General features: G+C 38.0%; 1 protein-coding gene across 1 annotated transcript; it reads right to left on the bottom strand.

Moving 5' to 3' along the window:
• LOC124167857 (maltase 1-like) lies at positions 1-14,526 on the bottom strand. Its single transcript, XM_046545908.1, has 10 exons — positions 14,149-14,526; positions 7,023-7,202; positions 6,275-6,435; positions 5,910-6,035; positions 4,936-5,186; positions 4,257-4,455; positions 2,868-3,033; positions 2,208-2,379; positions 1,096-1,245; positions 1-219 (listed from the first exon to the last, which is right to left on the bottom strand). Exons 1-10 carry the CDS (start codon positions 14,444-14,446, stop codon positions 159-161), a joined length of 1,764 nt encoding a protein of 587 aa, XP_046401864.1. The 5' UTR covers positions 14,447-14,526; the 3' UTR covers positions 1-158.
• Between the last annotated feature and the right edge of the window lie 1,163 nt (positions 14,527-15,689).

Here is a 15,689-nt window from a genome sequence, read left to right as displayed (position 1 = left end):
TTAGAGAGCAAGAACAAAATGAAATATTATATACAATGAATGATTTTTAAATTAAAATATGGATATCACAGTTTTGATTGGACTCAAATGGATGAGTTAATCATAACTTTTGAGATTATTCAAGCAATTGAATAAGCTAGCAATGATTGAAAATGAATTTAAGATTGAAAAATCAGGACCATTCCTTCCTTGGGATCCAAATGAACAGCATGAATGTCTCTATAAGAAACAAAAACATAAGATTAAAAATTCAATTTCCACCGCAGACCTTTTCACAAAAATATTTGGAAATTGATGCATAGAAATGTGGGGAAAATTACCCAAATATTTCAGTGCCATATTCTTGTGAAGCAACAGTGTAACAGCTCAGTTAATATTTTTAAGAAGAGATATTTAAATATACTGCACAGGGAAACAATAAATAAAGGAATTATGAATTACTAAAAGTATTTTCTTCAGTAAACTTAAAAAACTTATCCGTCACAAAGGAATCATATATGCTGCCTGCCATAGGCAGATTTAGAGAGAGTGGGTGGGCACGGGGGCTTGTGCCCCCCCTCCATATGCTTAAAAATAGACAAGATGTTTAATACAAATATTAATAAATTTTAAATTTTAATATAAAGGTTATAAATATTTACATGCTAATCACTTTTATATTAAATTTCAGAATATATTTCATAGAACTGTTGCATGTACTTTTTTATCCCCAAATATGAGAAGACCTTTTGCCTGTCAGACTCTGGTGTTGGACCCCTCCCCCCTCCGAAAAAAATCTTGGATCTGCCCTTGCTGCTTGCTATTTATGTCTCATTTACTACGTACTTTCATTTCTACTATGGTGACTCTTTAAGCCATGAAAATACTATAAATAGAAACTATCAAGTGATGGCCACATCAGTAACTCATCTTTCTAGGCTTAATTTAATCACACAAATCATTCACAATGGAGGCTTCAGTAAGTTACTCACATAACCTGTATTCAATTGGAACGCACATAGCTTGAAAACCAACTTTCATTATCAATAAGATAGTTAGTCTTTTCCAATATTTGATGAAATCATTAAAGGTTGAGGTTAAAGAAGTATTACTCACTTAATATCCAAATCTATTCGTAATGATCCAGTGCTGTGGACGTAGACTGTAGCCCTCTCACTCACATAACTAAATTCTCCAAAATCCACCAAAACATTCTCTTCACTCCAGTTTACAGCCACTAAATACATGGGAAACCCAGGTTCGTGCCTGAAAAGATATTTTATTCACTCTTCAACGAAGAAGCAATCAGAGAATTCAAATGCATTGCCAAAATCAGGGATATAGTAGAGCAGGAAATTTGAAAATTATGCTCCCACATTTGTTGTTTATGAAATAAAATATTTAAATATGAAATATTTTTGGAATGTAATAAAAAGTAAATATTATGAATGATTGTTGTTGCTGGGCATTATTTTTGGCATAGATAAAAGTTAAATAATTTTCACAAAAAAATTTCCAACGAATAAAAACTCAACTCATACAATATCACCAAAATGCACTTAAATTGCTCCAGCATAGGAAAATTTATGACTTATGATCACTGCCCAAATTAATGTAGAATTATTACATATTCTACCGCTTTATGTAGTGTGCACTGCTCAAAATAGAAAAAGCATAATTTGGCATGCTACAGTCTAAAATTTATGCAAAGACAATACTGAAAATAGTTGAGGTGGAAAACCTCAATTTGTGGAGGAGATAGACTATATATACCAACATGATGCTATATCCATGAGAGGATTAGAAGGCATGTAATAATCTACATATGGCATACTTTTTACTTATGCAATACTTTTTTTTTGTTTTGGTGGGGCAAAAATCACACAAAGTGGATCTGTATACAACCTTCACAATCTCTACCAGGTACCAGCTGTACCTTTATAAAGATTCAAAGAAATCTTTTATCCTTAACTCAATAATTGCTCCGTTCTCAAGGCTAATAATTGCCCTGTTAAGTTTTTGTGATCTTTTGTATAAAATAAACTTATCCATTTTTTGCCTCAAAAGAAATACATATGTGCACATATTTATTTGGAGATAGCAGCTAACTCTCTTTGGTTTTCATCATCTTTACATTAGATAGGGACATAAATATATGCTTGTAAGTAAATAAATGTAAATAAGTAAAATATTGTATAGTAGTAGAAGTAATTATAGTAAAATCTTACCTAGTAAAAGCAAATACAGAGCCATTCAAGACTTTCATTTCCAGATGCCCATACTTAATTGCAGGCTCCTCTCTTGCTTTAGAAAGCTGCTTATAGACATTAAGATGACTGTGTGCAGCTTCTTGAGATTTGGCATTCACAAATGGGTCGTTTTTACTGGATAGCAGCTGAGCTATTTTGGAAATGGGAAAAACCCATTAACATGTTATGAAATGGTTCGCTTTATTGGTGAGGGTAGAGTCTGTCAATGACAAAAATATCACACAAGGTTTGAGTTGGCCAGTTACTTCCCATGAAGGTGTGAGAGTAAATTCCACCCCAAAAATCACAGCGTGGGTGCATGGAATGGAATGGCTACCAGCAGAGATATCCAAGGCAAACAAACCTGTAGCTTGTTTTTGATCTTTTTACATCATTTATTCCACAACAAACTGAAGGACTGTAATCATACCCTTACTAAAAATCATTTTCTCACCTTTTCTCAGTCTTCTAAATAAATTTTTAATTATTGTTTATCCAATGGCAAATCCCAAAATGACCAGAAGCTTTGCCCCTGGAACTGGGGTCCATTCAGTTAAGAGCACAGTGCCACACCCATTGGGCCCTTACACAACTTATGTACATATTTCCTAAGAATTATGAAAGTAGTTTTAAGTTTACCAGCATTCCTTGAGGTATTTTTGCTCATTGGGGTGCCCTCCATGCCTATTTCATCACCACAGTATGTGATAGCAATTCCCGGGAGTAGTAGTGCTATCATATTCATTCCATCCACCATGTTGGAGCCAAATCTGTCCGCAACCCTTCTTTGACCATTATTTCCAATCTGAAAATAGTACAGTCACATCAATGCCATTTATTCACGGCCATTCATTTATTAATTTGTGTTACAATGCCTCCCAGTGAGAAATGGGTGGTGGAATCCACGTGGAACCCACGTGGAATCCACGTTGAGTGGTGGATATTTGGTGGTGGTGGATATTGAGTGGTTGGACCCACGTGGAATCCACGTTGATTTCAAGTGGATTTGTGGTGATTATCATAAAATGTTAAACAGAATTTCTAATTTGTGAAACTTAACTCTCTGGTGACATTGCGTCATTTATCATCCTGAAACCACGCTAGTTATGTGAAAATGTATCGCACATTCTATTTTTATATAATTCGTGGAAAGGCAGCCATGAGAGCACATGAAAAATCGTAGACACATATATAGAAGGTTTAGATATAGAGTGGTTGAGGTTTTAATGGTTTTAGGACAGCACCTACTGCTGTTTTAATTTTTCCACCAAATTTCCATGTGGGTTCCACGTTGATTCCACGACCAAAAACACGTGGTATCCACGTTAATTCTCCACGTGGGTTCCACGTGGATTCCACCACCCATTTCTCACTGGGCTACCTCTGTGGAGAGCAAATATAATTTTCCTAAGACATTGTTAAAGAAAAAATTCTGTAGCACACTACTAAATTACATCTATAGAGTAACTTTGAGCATCTAAGTAATTACAATTAATATTGCAGTAGTATGAAATGACTACATACAAGCTCTATCATAAACATGTGGAAGAAAGAAGTTGCCGCATAATTTTTATTGACTGCAGTCTGGTGAGTAGGTTTCAATAGGCAAGTGGTAGCATGAGCTCAATTAATTATGTTTGGGTAAACAGTAATAATGATAGCTCACAATTTTATTCTATGATATGTAGTAGCAATTGTGAAATGAGAACAGTTCTTAGTCGTTTTCTGTTGGGCATTGTAGTGGTAATTTAATAATAATAATAAACTTGTAATAGTTTGGTAGTTTTGGAAAATACTTCATAGTTTACTTTAGAATAGGTGAGTAACTATTACAAGCAACAAGAATTTACTGGAAAAAAATTCAAATATTACTAAATTTAGTAGATTAATCTTAATGGGATTTTTTCCTCACTTTGCAATGGATAAAAAATATTAAGGAGTACTTAATATTTTGTATCCATTGCAATCAATCAGAAACTAATCAACAGAAACCAAGAAATGGACCAATCAACAAGAAATAAAACTCACCATCCAGTTAGCATTTATTCCACTAGGCAGCTTGTCCAACCACAAGGAAATGGCGTTCATCACATCATTTGCAGAGGAAGATGAGTTCAAGTGGGAGACCAGCAGGAAATTAAAGACCAAATCCACCAAAGGCTTAGATGAATTCTTGTAGTACTTCTCTGTTTCATTCTCAGCATCATAAAAGCCAGTCATCAGGAGCCTGAAAGTAAGTTATTCAATAAGCGTTTTACATATTGCAAAATAATATACAGCATACATGTAGCCAGAATTCCTGTTACAGCAGAAAAAATAAATGCTAGAGTATTACTTATTTCAATGAATTGACTCTCCAGTCTGGGTACCATAGTTTAAACAGTCCACTCTATGAATAGATTTCAGTGAAAGTGACTATTATTGCAAGAATATGAATTTATACATAAAAAAGGTTTTCAAGCAAATGATTGGGTAGGATATAAATAAATGTAGCTCAGAATAGTGTCCTGCAAATTAGGTATTTTTGGTTACTTGGATATAATTTCAGGTCGTGCTTATATCCCGTAGATATGCCTATCATTTTTTGAATACTCAAAGAGTTAGTATTATATAGCCAATTTAATGCTTTTGTTCTAGAATATAAAGATGTATAGCTTTGCTTATCATTCAAATAGAAGTGGCAAAACAGGTGTTTGATGTTTCTTACCTTGGCAAGCCATCGGACTTGTTAGAGTAATCTTCCAGATGATCCTTTAGAGCTCCTAAAATTTTTAGATTCTCTGGGAGGTTCCGCGTATAAATATGGTTGAGGGAATCATAAGAAATATTCTTTCCAGTCAATTGGCCTTCAGCAACTGTTAGAGGCTCATCCCTTAGCTGCGAGTCTTCAAACAGATACAGGACTGCATCCAGGGAGAATCCATTTACACCCAAGTCCAACCAGAAATTGAAAATTTCCTGTAAAAAAATTATTTAGAGCTTTATCGGGCATAAATAGGATTTAAATTATAAAAGCCTCCAATGAATTATTCTATCATGGGTACATGGGCGAACCCAGAATCAAAACTGGGGGTGGGGGGGGGCAAAACTAGCTGTGGTCGATCAAGTTGTAACTTTTTTGCACAGAAAATGTTAATAAAACCAAAATTTTAAGGAAATTACGACAGCAATTTGTTAGTTTTTATAGTTATTTGCTTGAAAAAATAATGATTTTAATTTTAGTTCCATGTCTTTTACTAAGATCATTTTTCTTCAAAAGGAAAATTTGCACAAAACTTTTGCTTTGAACTAAATTTATTTTCGCTGCTAGGGGGGTTGCTCCAACTATTTCCCCTGCTGGGTACGCCCATGCATGGGTAAAAAAAAAAGTTTGCATTTCATAGATGTGCCCAAAAGGAAATTTTTCTTGGAAATTTTCTTAATTACGATGATGCCCAAAATTTGCATCAAGTGACACCAGTCACATTTCATTCTCACATCTGTTGATATTAACCTGACAATATCTGCTCAAATGGACCCTTACTGCCTACAGGCCAGACAAATTATGCTGTTTGACTTTCACTGATGACATGGTGACTTAAAATATTTTTATCCGCTCATTCAAAAATTTCCACAAAAATTTGGTACTTTACACAATACTTCTATTTAAATCTTTAGTCCGACCCAATGTTTTATGCTTACCATGAATTCCTGAAATACATGCTCATTGTTGAAGTTCAAGTCAGGCTGCTCAATTGAAAATTGGTGCAGATAGAATTCCTTTCTTTGCTCATTGTATTCCCAAACAGAACCACCTGTTAAACTCATCTAGAAAAAAATATGTAAATATATTACAGTGAGAAAAAGTGATCATATAAGTCCTGATGGAAAACTCTTGATTGAGATTCAACTAAATTGAATATTTTTTTGATAATAGGAAAACCCATGACATAAATAACTTTTGATGATTCTCTGGGCCATGTCCATCAAAATTATTATCTATACATATGAGAGGGTATTGTATTATGAAATATATTATGAAATGGTATAACTAACAAATCACTCACCCAATTATTTGGAGGCAGAGGTTTCCCCTCAGCATCATACTTAGAAGGTGCTACCCAAATGTAATAATCAGTGTATGGATCTGTGCGGTTGATAGATTTCTGGAACCACATATGCTTATTGCTCGTATGGTTGGGAACCAAGTCAAGCACCAACCTCAGACCTGTAAAGAAGCACGGAGCATTTTATTCTGGCATTATGAATTTTACAGCCCAAATCGCAATATTGGAAGCGAGATATTCATGGTTAAAATAGATTCTTATTATTTAATGAGATAAAGTAAGGAAAGTACTTGAAATATTATGAGGAATGAAACTTTTGTTTCAAAAGAATTAATCAGGATATTTTGTGTACAGATTGATCTAAGTTTTGCTCGTGGGCTTACCCAGCGAGGGGCAGGAGGGGTCAGCTGCCCCACCCTAGAAGCAAAAATCGCAAATGCCTTTAAGGAAAATGATATTTTCAAGCAAATAATTTTAAAAACTAATAAAAAGCTGTTACAGTTTATTTAAAATGTTGATTTCATTCACCTTTTCCATGCTTACACCTTACCTACAACTTGAATAACCATGGCTTGCCCCCCTAGTTTTGATCCTGGGTTCACCCTTGGTTTGGCTTTCAAATAATCATTCCTTAATATTATGAGGAAATATTTGACATTTATTACCGAGAATAAATAAAATTAGGATTTCTATGCTTAGAATTATCAAATTCGTTCTTTCGAATTTAATATTTTTTCATATATATTACCTCTCTTTTTCATCTCAGAAACCAGTTCCTTGAAAGTATCCATTGTCCCAAAATCCGGGTCAACAGCTTTGAAGTCCTCAACATCATATCCAAAGCTCTTATGAGGAGATTTGTAAATCGATGATAAGCACACGATGTTTACACCAAGCTCCGAAATGTAGTCTAGGTTTGATATGAGTCCTTGAAAAAATATAATCAGTTACGTAAAAAGCACGAAAAGAAATGCATATTTTATAAAACCTAAAAATGAAATTAAATGCAAAGAAAGCAAAGAGAATCCTAGTCCTGTAATCAGGCTGCAATCCTTCAGCTTTCAGGCCAATATATTACCATTAGGCAAATTTAAATAAAGGGACAATATGTCTGTATTTCGATTTCCAGTCCAGGAAAATTATTCTTGGAATAATTTAGGAACATTTTACAATGAAAGTTTTAATTAACCAAAAACCATAATTACTTTTTTTAACCTGGGATGTAATGCCTAGCATAGCTAATGGTCACAATTATACTCTGCAAACCGATCAGTCCGGGACTACCATCGTCTAACCCTTTTTATCTCTAACCACATCTGTTAGGAGAATGGGGTAGTCATGAATTTCGTTCGGGGAGGTTCAAAACCAGGGGGGAAATTTTTTGAAAAACAGGATACTGATAAGATGGTTTTAAACTAATTTTTAACACTTTTCATAATCGAAAAAACTTCATTTGTCAAAGAAATCTTTTGTAAAATCATAATTTTTCAATATTTTGTTTTCTTCTTTGAAGGAAAATAATTGCTTTTTTTATTTCGGGGGGGGGTCTGAACCCCTTGAACCTCCTGCCTCGCTACGCCACTGTGTTAGGAGGAGGCTGCCCCTGTAATTAGATGTTCCACCAGTGAGATATCATGCTTTTTGATCAAATTATTATTTTATATTTATTTTTGAAAGTTCACAATAAATTCCGTAATTAATTAAAAGTAGCACTAAACCCTGAAAAATTCCTCTTGAATTAAACTTTTTATTTATAAAAAAGACTGCTGACACTTATGCTATTACTACTGTTCTAAAGTATAATTTATAAAGATAATACAGTCGCATTTAGTGTATTCTTCATGTATCACACCGGAGATACTAAATCGACAAAACAAACTAAAATTGTGGTTCGAATTAAAAAATTGGCGTCATCTCATAGTGGCACAGTCATTAGATGGTTTATTACCGACAGAGGCGCCCAGTCCGAGGCGTTACGAGATAATAAAGATCAGCCTCAATAAGGCAGCAAAAAATCCCGCCGTCCGTGCGCCGACTGTAGAATTTGTTGGCGGCGGCACGTCGTTGGTCTCTACAGCGCGAATAGGGTGGTTTCCTATTATTTTTTTATTGCCTAAATCGAAATATTATTACTCCTGGAGTACGTATTTCACGCTTTTAGATTTTTAAATGACGATATCTATTTTTCGCGATTAAATGAAAAGTGACAAATTTCAAGCGCGCGAAAACGCGACGCGTAAGTAGGAATGATGGGAAAAAGTCCGTGCGACGCATTTCTGGTTCCCCCTCCCGCCTTGTGAGGTGACCTTGATCGAGGCTCTGAGCGCTGATAGGACGCAGGCTGCTAGCGGGTAGCTGAGTACCTTGCTGGCTGGTAGCGCTTGGCTTAAAAAAGTTTATTAATACCTTATCAAACGAAGAAAACTTTCCGACCTTAGCCAGTTTTAATAGGTGATTATTAAGACATATTTCCCTGAGCTCTGTGCCTCATGCATGCATTGGTAACCTCAGACGATGTATAACTCCTGTCCTCTCGTGTAGAAACTAGGTCCCTGTGACGTCACGTGGAGTGGAATCGCATGGGCGCCAATCTGGCCTTTTTCAAATGAGGATAAAATTTGACCCTTGCCATTCGTCTAAACCGGTATTTCAAAAACCAAATAATTTGTGTATTATGAATACAGTAATGGTGGGTAACGAATCGCAATCAATGCCTTTCGTTTTCTTTGATGAAGGAAACTACCCTATTATTCACTACCTAAAATTGGGCTGGGAGAGTTAGCAAAAGAGAGAGGCGAAAAACGAAGATTAAAAATTAAGTATGAATCCGATGTACGGAATTAAGTCTTGGAGATTCACGACTTTAGTTTAGGAGACAAGGCGTCGGCACGTGGTTTGCGGGTTGCCATAAGGATAGCATTATTTTTAACCCTCTCAGAGCGAAGGGGCAATATATCGGCTTTTATTAAATATATTTTTACATTTCATGAGACGGCAATTATTACATTTATTTTTCGAAAAGTATTATATATACTTATCAATAGTAATTAGTTCAACGTGAATAATTAAAAAAAAAAGCCCCTAAAAGATATGTAACATTAGCTTCATAATAGTTTTCTCCCAAAGCCCTGCATTGAATAAAATTGCCGACATTGTTCGCCAGTGCCCCAGGAAAAAGGTTAGCCAAATGAGGTAAAGACGAAAGAATTGCCCAGTTCGCGGTTTTCCTAGCTTAAGTGATGAGTATGAAACTGTCTACGTTAAACCTTCGCTAATATTTGAAAGTCACGGCATGTTTTCTACCTATTGTATCCAAATTGACATAAATTGGCGATTGTAAGTTTTGCACGTTGTAACTAACTGTACGTATTGTTTTGGGCGAAGAACAATCCGAAAGAAAGAATTATATCCACTGTAATAGTCAAATACAACTTTTGAAACCAACATAAATGCATGCATTAAGTAATAAATTAAATAATTCTCCCGACGGTCATCTCTTGGGGAAGATTGACGCTACGTGCTTGTCGTATTTAGCCTCAAGTAAGAAGAGGGTTGAGCGGGGGTGATGCGTCATCTTAAGAGCATGAATATGTCCTATTTATTTCCTCCATGCCACTTCTACTAGGTTCAGGAACGGCCTACATACTCGTGGCCAGAAAAACTAAGCATCTTTGAATTCTTGTTCGCGAGCGTCTGGCCGACATAAAACGCGGGCACTCGAAGCCGTTTGATGGGCTAGTGAATGGCAGCCGTTCATCCCGCTGCGCCCGCTCTGGGTCAGAGTGAGTCAGAGGAAGAACCCCCTCCCTATTCAATGCTCAGGGTCAAGTCCACGCAAGCGACGGAAGAGGGGGAGGGAGGGAGTAGTGGTCAACTGAGACAGCGACCTTGACACCGTGGGGGTGGGAGGGGAGGTAAAGAAAGCGAATCGGCAGACGGCGGCGACCTCCGAGTGAATTCGCGAAGGCACGCAGAACGATCGTCTTTCCTTGACTATGAATGGGCAAAAGTCGCAAAACAATTTATGCTCATCTCGAGGATAATACAACGGAAGAGATACGGCTCTTTGGCCGAAGCGAATCTGCGATCACGCTCTCAAAACATTCGAGCCAATTTTGAGCAATAAGTACGTGTCATATTGACGCTGGGTTGACGTAGGCCTGAGCAATATATTTATAAATATGGTTGCTTGGTTAAAATCATGATATCTCGACCGATAGCTAAAATGAAAATATCGCGCCCAATAAAATAACACGACAAACAGCATCACTAAGTATCGTGGAATGAAAGCCGATGAAAAACCGTCCCCAATTAAATATCACGGTATATCTTCCGATGTGATCTGATTCATCGATATTTTATATGGATGTCATTTTTAACCGGTGTTATAATTGATCGAACAATTTTTATCGGGCCCAATAAGCCAAAGTTTGCCGTGCCGATATTTGCTATTGATCTCGCAAGTAATACCTGTATGAAAAATATCTTATTCTGTTCCTTCATTTCCATATCGCCCTGGTATATTTGGACCAAATTTACCTGACACACAAATACGAGTTATTCTCATTTTTAAGGAAAATAACTGAGTGAAATATAATGAGGGAAAACCAGAATCGGAAGGAAATTCCTAGGTAAAAGTGTACAGCGGGGACGCAGAAATGGGTTATTGGAACGATTCCCAAAAGCGTGTCGTGTGTTCAGCTAAGAATATACGGATTTTTCTCCAGAACCCTAAATCTTTTATTTAGTCTACTCGTATTCACGATCGGCTATTTTACAATAATTCACAATTTATATTTCTTAGTTTAGCTAGATCTTCCTTGCCTCTTGCAGACAGGATTAGCTATATTTTCGGCGAAAGGCGATCGCAGTTGATTTTCCCTCTAAGGAATAGGTAAGGGTGCCCTCCCTTCGAAGCTCGTGGATGATCGTAAATGAGGTTCTGGAAAATTTTGAAAAGAATAGTGACCCTGTGGTCGAGACAGAAAAGGAAGTAGGGAGAGAAGCTACCAGAGGCTTCCTGGAGGGTTTTGTGACAGATGACGAAGGTTTCGCACCGTCCGTTTAATCAGTGCTGTAGTTGGGAAAAAAAATTAGGCGGTACTCACCAAAATTTGCCAACAGCTGAACATGTATTCATCCAGCCGCGATTGAAACGTCAAACTCCAACTCTTATATTAGTTCCAAATTGTTCCACAAGATAACTTTGAACAAGTAAATAATCATTTACGATTTTTCTTTCAGAAATCCATTGGACAATTTACAGTAGGGCTATTTTTAACAGATTTAGAACGACAGTTTCACCGGTACACTTATAACGAATTTTTATTTTAAGGGGTTCGCCGCACCGGCCCAACCACAGCACTGCGACTCATATAAAATGACTTCGTTTGCAATGTGAACATTTTGAAAAATAATCATTAATTTCGATAATTCTTTGGATATAATCACACATGAAGAAGATTCAACATAGAAAAGCACGGAATGAAAGGACTTTGTTCGCCACACTATCTTGTCTCCTTTGTGAAAGACGATGCATAGCAGACAGATATCCACAAGACACAAGCTCGGAAATAGGACAGGGCCGGGTGGACACGTGCCCGGGCGGCAGATTTCAGGGGGCGGCAAAATTTGAAAGTTTTTTAAGTTATCAAAAAATGAAAAAAAAGTTATTAAATATTTCTAATTAAATTATTTAACAATAATTATTAATTTATAAATTATTAAACAATAATATTAATAAAACTTCTGAATAGCAAACCTACGGTGTGTAATTCCAATCTCAAAAAAATAGGGTGCGGATGTATGATATTTTAGTGGTGGGGGAGGGAGCAAGGGGATCAGGGGAAGGGGGCGGCAAACTAATCTTTGCCCCCCCCCCCTGACAAAACTCCCTGAACCCTTTTTAGTTCCGGCCCTGAACCCACATAACAGCAATCGCGTGATGTCAAAGTATACAATACGACGTATCTAACAGTAGTGATAAAATTTCTTCTTAATTGTATTCTGGCATTTCCTACCCAGCAATAGGCGCACATATGCTTCCTGCGGAGGAAATGACGGCTACAGAATACTTCATAACTCAATTCCGTGCAGAAGTCACGGTCGCTTGGAGGCCAAGACTCGTGTGCACCACAACATAAAAATTACTATATAGGTCAAACTCCCTTCCTCGATGAGCTACATACTCCTTTTCGACCGCTCTGAAGAAAATATCCTCCCTCTCAACTCAGAGGTTTGTTGTTCACCGATGCGAAGCCGTGGTTTGGTAGCATCAACGGGACTGCGTAGAGGGGGCTCAATTGCATCCCACAGAAGGTTGATTTCTGTTGCCGCTTCGGTCGCATTTTAATCGGCTTTCAAAAATATCCGCAGCGCGGTGATGAGTGTAATACGATCCACTTTTTTCCAACATTTTGTAGTATTGTGATTGTAATTGCGAGGAATAGTACTGAAGTGTTATCAATTTGATAAATAATATCATTACGAATGTAAATTTCGATTGACGCCCAATATAACAATAGAGCCCCTAATTATACCTTATTTCCCCGTCAAATTCGCATCAATTTGTCCGTCAGCGACGCGAGTGGCGACTTTTGTAAACCCATTTTAATGCGCGGTGGTTGACAACACATTTAGAGGACGACTTGAGGATCCTCTATTGTAATATTCGTGGGTAGAATTATCATTTCGGCGTCAATTAAGCACTCACTCAGTCATCTTCTATATTATTTCTACTGTATAGATACCTTTCTCTCAACTTTTACGCAACCAAACTCTACAAATGAGGTACCTAAATGCACAGAATTTATCAGAGAACATGCGACGGCATATCTTACTTACTAAATATTGCTTGTTTCCTAAAATTGGTTTTTAAATAATAAAAAAAAACAAAAAAAACAAAAACCGGTAAATATTCCTGACGTTAACGGCGCACAAACTGATACATTTGTTCATTTGCAACAATATCTCGCATTCTTTAAATAACTTTTATCAAAATACGGCTGATTCCACATTCAAGTCTCCTGTTGATACGTAAGTATGAGTCATCATGTGCGTTTAACAGAGGATAGTGTAATTACTTCCAATGTTGTGTTTAAAGAGGTCCTCTGACCTCAATTTGTACATGAAAATTCCAATTAAATTTGTACATAAGACCCTGACTTTATTTTCTACATTTTAAAATTAGAAACGCTCCTATCCCTCTGTGGACCTGCATTGAAAAGAGCGGAGGAAGCCCGCTGGGAGCGGGCGCAGCACGCTCGTTATTACTTATTTAGGATATGGACTTAGTTGCATTAATTTCTTTTCCTTGGTTATTTTTATCCAAAATCAGCCTGATTTTTCACAATGTTTAAAATTTTAGGGCTCGGGTGGAGGTATATTAAGAGATTTTGAAAACATTTTGGATCTAATAAAAAGCCCCTCAAATGTTACCACCAGATCTCGTTCAAATTTTTCTAGATGATAGAAAATGTATACCCATGAGGTGTAGTTTTTCTTTTAGTCGCCAGCGCTCAATACTTTTCGAGATATTAGCGACGGGAGGTAACACAAAACGCCTAAATGTAAGCAACCCGTATCACAACAATAGTTACACTCCGTTGCCAGGACGAGGAACACTGACAGTGTTTTATTGTGCTTTGGGTGGCATACATTTAGGCTTTTTCCTGTCCAACGAGATGTGGTGGTGACATTTGAGATACTTCCCTTTTAAGACCCTGACATAAGTAGGCAAATTTCCCGCACAAGGAAAATTTGATCCCGAAAAAAGGTCGTTTCTCGACCCACCCTAATATTACACCCCATCCACGATTGATTGGTGACCTAAAGGTGATGATGATGAAGTAGGTACTCTTGGTGTATGCACCCACCTCTGAGCGCTCCATCCCCTAAGTCCCCTGCCTCCACGCGGTACAGCAGCCCGTCGAGGGCGTCCCGGCGAACTCTCTCGGCCCCAGGCCGGGGTGCGCAGGGGTAGTGGTGGACCGCCCCGGCAGTCGCCGTAGCCACCAGCGCCACCCACAACACAAACAGGGAGAGGAGTAGGGCGACCCGCACCCTCCGCCAGAAGGGGTCCCGGGAGCACTCCCTCACGCCCTCTAGGGTGAGGGGCAGCAGCGAGGCGCAGGGTATCAGTGGGGAGCCCGCCTCCGCGTCCGAATCTGCCATCTCGGAGATCTGCAGGAGTTGCGACGCGGGCGGATAGAGACGAGAACTCCGATGACCGGATGGACCAGCGAGCTGGGAGGATTGTGTCCACTGCAGCAAGAGTGGTGAGCAATAAAGGAATCCCTCCCCTCTTCCCCCTACAACCCTCCCCTTCCGAAGAGGGTGGGTGGCCTCGCGGTGAGCAGCGGCGCGTCGCATCTTCGCGCTTCTCTTGTTTTCGTCCCAGGAAGGACAGTGGGAAGCTGGGTGCATCCATTGAGGAGTCACGTCGAAAGATGGTGCGACGTAAACAGAAGATCCAAGGAGAAGAGCTAAGCCGGTTCGCATTACACACAAAACGGACTACGTAAGCCCATTAGTGGACTAGCGGAAAAACAACATTATCTCACATAAGCAGAATACTTCTATGCACTCACATACTCTGTTGTTACCTCATTTATGCATTTATGTGTTATCCATAATATTTTGAATGAAGTCAATTTTTTTCCTGATATACTATATCGTAGAACAGCATATTAAATGATACACAGAGATACCGTACTGTCTATTTATTTTAGTTTCTCAAGCTTTACTACACGTGTTTCGACTGACTTCCAGCCATCGTCAGGTGCCCAGATACCTGATGGCGACTGTAAGTAGGGTGCGAAGGAGTAGTGGTGGTGGTTGCGCTTACCAGTCCAAAAACGTGTCGTAGATTTTGTGCAATTAGAATGAAGTAGACAGTACGATATCGTTGTGAATTTCAGTGAAACCTCTCATCTCTGGATGTGAGAGATCGGTAAAAAAAACCTGTTATCTGTAATATTGTGTTTACAAAGTGTCCATGTCCGTACGTGGGAGATTACGCATACTGGAGGTTCTATTCTTATACAAATGTATATCATTCTGCCGGGGAATTGAATGCTGTCTTTAAGTCAGAGGTGCCCGTGAACACAGATTTCACTGTATATATATTAGTTTGAATTTATTAGCTATCTTGTTGCTTTTTTTCCGGCTATCTCACTGTTCTTCATGTTATTTTCGTTGCTCAAAGGAAAACATTATCGCATTGTGGTGGTACAGGTCATCTGGCTATAGATTTTACCTTAACCACCAGAAATCATTTCATTAAGGTCAATATTATTTATAACATTTTCGCAAAAGTGCACGCAGTTACTTTTCTCTTGCGTTTGAGACGTTCTACCTGAGGACTTGGACTGGAGTAGAAAACTGAGGTGATTGACCTGCCAGGGGACCTGACTAA

This window comes from Ischnura elegans, chromosome 11, assembly GCF_921293095.1.
Source record: "Ischnura elegans chromosome 11, ioIscEleg1.1, whole genome shotgun sequence".
In the NCBI taxonomy this organism is placed as follows: domain Eukaryota; kingdom Metazoa; phylum Arthropoda; class Insecta; order Odonata; family Coenagrionidae; genus Ischnura; species Ischnura elegans.
Note: the sequence above shows the minus strand (reverse complement) of the source record. Positions and strands in the feature narration are given on the sequence as shown.

Bases quoted from the DNA above. Each gene is read 5' to 3' on its own strand.
- LOC124167857 (XM_046545908.1), bottom strand. From the start codon at position 14,446: ATGGCAGATTCGGACGCGGAGGCGGGCTCCCCACTGATACCCTGCGCC. The intron at 5,187-5,909 runs GTAAGCATAAAA...ATTTTTTTACAG, and splicing joins ATGTATTTCAGGAATTCATG to GAAATTTTCAATTTCTGGTT. The intron at 220-1,095 runs GTGAGTAATACT...TGTTTCTTATAG, and splicing joins CGAATAGATTTGGATATTAA to AGACATTCATGCTGTTCATT.